This window comes from Salarias fasciatus, chromosome 6 (assembly GCF_902148845.1).
Source record: "Salarias fasciatus chromosome 6, fSalaFa1.1, whole genome shotgun sequence".
NCBI lineage: Eukaryota > Metazoa > Chordata > Actinopteri > Blenniiformes > Blenniidae > Salarias > Salarias fasciatus.
In genome coordinates this window covers 5,486,222-5,490,680 of record NC_043750.1, presented here as the reverse complement: position 1 = coordinate 5,490,680, position 4,459 = coordinate 5,486,222, and the positions used below count along the sequence as shown (strand labels likewise).

General features: G+C 42.0%; 1 protein-coding gene across 2 annotated transcripts; it reads left to right on the top strand.

Annotated features, from left to right (window-relative positions):
- Positions 1–1,419: 1,419 nt before the first annotated feature.
- Positions 1,420–3,061, top strand: LOC115390357 (cationic trypsin-3-like). 2 transcript variants are annotated; one of them, XR_003931671.1, is made up of 6 exons: positions 1,420–1,502; positions 1,584–1,770; positions 2,049–2,191; positions 2,313–2,374; positions 2,484–2,653; positions 2,733–3,061. XR_003931671.1 is itself a non-coding variant. In XM_030094200.1 (6 exons), the coding sequence occupies exons 1-6, from the start codon at positions 1,463–1,465 to the stop codon at positions 2,913–2,915; spliced, it is 822 nt and encodes a 273-aa protein (XP_029950060.1). In that variant the 5' UTR covers positions 1,420–1,462; the 3' UTR covers positions 2,916–3,061. The 2 variants fall into 2 exon arrangements, 1 of the variants encoding a protein (XP_029950060.1); XM_030094200.1 differs by having other exon boundaries at positions 2,049–2,228.
- The last annotated feature ends 1,398 nt before the right edge of the window (positions 3,062–4,459 follow it).

Here is a 4,459-nt window from a genome sequence, read left to right as displayed (position 1 = left end):
GCCTGATGACGAGCCGTTGATTGAACATGATGAGCTGGAGCAAGGAGACGATGGACGGTGGATCCCTCAGAGCATTGAGGTTGAACACTGTGCTGCTCGATCGCTGGAGAGAGAGAGTCCCGGGTCAGACTGAGATGCACTATGGAGGACCTGCTGAGAACGAAGACTTTCATGATGAAGCTAACCAGGGAGAAAAACAGATATCTTCTACAAGAGCCAGCATGTAAAAGTCTAGAAGCACCTCATGACTGAAGTACAGAAACTACAAAGGAAGTACGACAGTCGGACAGCAGTTCTGAGACCTAGGACTCCGACACGGCATCACACCTCCAACACTTCTAGTTTCGAGTCCTGTCATTCAAAGGGGAAACAGCGAACTGCACTGCAGCATAGAGCACAATGTGTGTCTGTGGCCACGGTTACATGGCGTTTTTAATTTGGAATTAGTTAATTCCGAATGAATTAGCTTGGTGTTTACATGGGAAAAACAGGATTAAATCCACTTTCATGCTGCGGGCTGAAGCGTTCTGATTGGACGGGGAGTGGATGTAATGTTATTACATCTACCGGAAACAGATCCCGGTGCCGGAGCTTTGTCTCTTTCTTTCTGGATTACCTTTGACGCTACAGCTTTAAAAATGTCTGGTTGCAGGTTGAACACTGTACTAAAGATATATGACAATCACATGCATTGCACATCATTTCATACAGACCATACTGCAAGGTCAGAACATGACAACAAAGACAGGGTGATGGTAAAAATGTGCTAAATGTAGAACAAGTTCTCAAGGTTTGTGATAAAAAGGCATTGAATTGAACTCAACACTAAGATTTTTCCATGAAAAAGTGAAATATGGTGACATGTTTCTGTGCAGTAACCTGGAACCTCCACACCTGTTACACTTATGACTGTGAATTAACAGAAAACATCTTGAGCTCATTATTTAGTGTCCCTGATGTGCAGGCTGCCACGACGACTTCTTTATAGTACTGTTTACCACTATAAGAATTACTGACACTATGATGATATTTCTTCACTATTAATAATACTTTCACATGACATCCCTTCAGTATTACTGATACTTTAATGATACTTTCTATCTATCACTGTTATTATTACACAAACATGTCATCGCCTCTCAGACACACTGCAACAGTAACGATGGCGCTTTTGCTATTTGTACTTAGTAGAAGGACTAGTTTTATGCATCATTCTGTAGTAAAAAAAATATATCTTGTCTTGAGCAGTATGTAATTCATAGTTGATGTTCTGCTCTAACCTGTTCATGAAACCCCTGCAGTCAGTGTTCTGACACTGTAGTTGTGAAATAAGAAGTGATTACAACACCATTAGGTCAGTAATTCCTTAAAAGGAGATATGTTAGTGTCTCGGGGGCCAATCAGGCTGTGAGGACATGCTATAAAAGCAGAGCGTGCTGTTATCAAGAAACAAATTGGAACGATGGCTCTTCTCAAAATTCTTCTTCTCATGCTGTGGCTTGGTGAGTCAATACTCTATTTTAGTTCAGTTATTGTTTTCTCCCATGAAAACAAACAATGTGATGTAAAATCTGATGCTGCAGGTCTCGCCACGAGCTCGGAGCTGCATCGTCAGAGGAGACTTGTTGGAGGTTCGACCTGTCGACGAACCGAGCGTCGCTACCATGTGAAACTGGTGGCGACAAACGGCACACATGCATCCCGCTGCGGAGGCTCTCTGATCAGTCCCCAGTGGATTCTCACTGCAGCTCACTGCTGGGAACCCGGATGGTGAGGAAGTCCCAGTCTTTAGTGTCAGTGCCATTGATTGTTTGTAACATTAGATTGACTCCATATCCACAGCACCTGTGATGCATTAAAAGCCTGAAATAAATATTTCCCCTCCTATTCAAACCATTCCTGCTCCTGTCTGCAAGCTGGACGTTGATCTCAGCTGCTTTGTTATTAGTTCATCATTTATTTCTTTCAAGAACCACTGACCTCCACAGAGCATCTTCACCCTCCTAATAAAACTGATGCAGATTAAATAAAACCCTGTTTATTTTCAGGACCATGTCTGCAACTGTAGGAGTTCATCCGGTTCCAGTAGAGCAGCCTCAAGTCATTACTGAACATGAGATCTTTCAGGATCAAAATCAGAATGGACATGACATCATGCTGCTGAAGCTGCCGAAACGGTCCAAGATTCAAGGTGTGGCTCTTCCAAACTGTCGAAATCGGCCCACCATGTGAGTCGCAGTTTCATTCTAAAGAAGTCTGAGAAGTCCGGTTTCTTCTAAGAACCTTTTCTGTTCAAACTCATACTCTTTCAGAGGTGCCTCTGTTCGGATGGCAGGATATGGTGCTGATCGGATGGGCCCAAACAATGAGAAGCGTGAGACAAAATTCAATTAATTACATTTGATTTCAGGAAAAAAAAATGTTTTTTTTTACATATCAGATTATTTGGAGGAAAAACAACATGTCTTTCCAATATTGTGTAGTATCTGATGAGTCCAGCACTCTTCAATGTGCCGACCTTGACATTGTGAACTGCACAAGGCTCCAGAACATTATGAACATGTATGCCCGGAACCCTCTGAACTTCAAAGCACGAGCTAAACTGTATCAGCACTGGTTCTGCGTTCAAAGCCCTGGAAAGGATACATGTCCAGTGAGTTCCCGTTCCCTCGAAGCCTGAAGTCGCTCCACACTCTCCCAGCATAGTTAAGTAACCTGCAATTCTTTTTCAGGGAGACTCTGGTGGAGGTATGGTGTCCCGAGGAAAGATTTATGGAGTCCATTCTTTCACCGGTGATCCTTCGTTCGCCTGCACTGAAGCAGCTGGTGTTATGGACGTTTGCAGTTACATGAAGTGGATCAAGGCAACCATCAAGGAGCCAAAAAAATGTAAATTAAACTGTTTTACTGGATAACTGCATTTGTTTCACAATGCTGTGCATCTCCAACTTCACTCTTTCCTAATATCGATCTTTCAATTTATTGCTTGCCTATAAAGTCTCATCATTCGAGATGTTGTTCTCTCCCGTCTCTCAGTGCAGATGAAAATAAATGGAACTGCTTTGAAAAAAGAAAAAGTGTACACCGACTTTCATTACATTTTAAAGAATACCTGGAATAATCATCAACGTAGTAAAATCTAAAAAAGAGTTGAGCAGCCACTCAGTCTAGTTGTTGGTGTCTGATTGTCAAGAGCTTCTTCTTCTTCATATTTCTATTTTCATGAAATGATATTTGAAAAACAGGGGTCGTCCTACAATCAGAGTCATCTGATAGTCAGGCCAATACGGTATATGCTATTTAAGAAGGAGGCAGCTCTATTCACGGACAGTTAAATACTGTAGGAAATCTGAAAGAATTTGTAATGTAGTTTCCCTACAGTCTTTTCTGGTGACACCAGGTGGAGCCGTGCTCCTCCTAGCCCTAATGACCAGACCACTGGATATGTTTAGTCAAGAAGCTGTGAAACTATGTTATTTCATTCTATAGCTACACCGGTCCAAAGCAATGGCGACGCTTCATACTGATGTCATTTGCAAGTTTATTCGATCTCTGTTCCTCGCCACTGACACCGTGAAAACTACAAAGGGAAATAAAAATAAAACACATTTACATCGATTTCATCCACTTTCATGAAGTGTCTCACAACATCCGACCAAGAGTGTCAGCATTTAGACAGCTACAAACACAATCGCGAGACGACAGGTAGCTATTTTAAAAACACACACACAACAACAAATAAAAGCATAAACTGCATGTTACCGTGTGCGCCTCCTGGACCGTGTAGAATGTTGCAGTTTGCAGCCGTGTACGCTTACTTTCAGATCAAGTTGGCGTTCGGCTGAGCAGCCGACTCGGCGTTCTCCGCCATGCAGCTTCTGCCACTGACGCTGCGCATATGACCTCTGACTCGGGTCATGTGAATAGGACTATAGTAAATCAAATTGTTTAAACTTACTTTACATAGAAAAAATATACTCTTTATTCAGCCGACATTTTCGAAAAGTAATATATCTTAAAATCACCTTTTAATAAACCATGAATTAAAACAATGAAATTAAAGGGACTTAAGGCAACTTTTCAAAATTTACCTCAGTGCTGTTGCGATAGGCGCTGCGGGTAACTGCAGCCACCAGCCAAGGCAGCACGGGAGCGCGCACAAACATTTTACAGAATGTCCGTCTTCACAGCGCTGATGCTCATGCTGTTTACTACGTCGCGGATTACTGCAGGACCACATTTGTGATTTTTGTAAGCATCCATTTTCACTCCCAAATGCAGCTAAAGTTCCCTCTATGAATCAAACGCATATCCAATATTTATTCGGGTGCCTGCCCGGCTTCGGTCATTTTTTTTTTTTTTTTTTGACTCACGAGATAACGCTGATAATAGGGCTGCGTTAAACGATTACTTTTGTAATCGATTAATCGAGGAAATAGTTCTTCGATGCATTGATTAA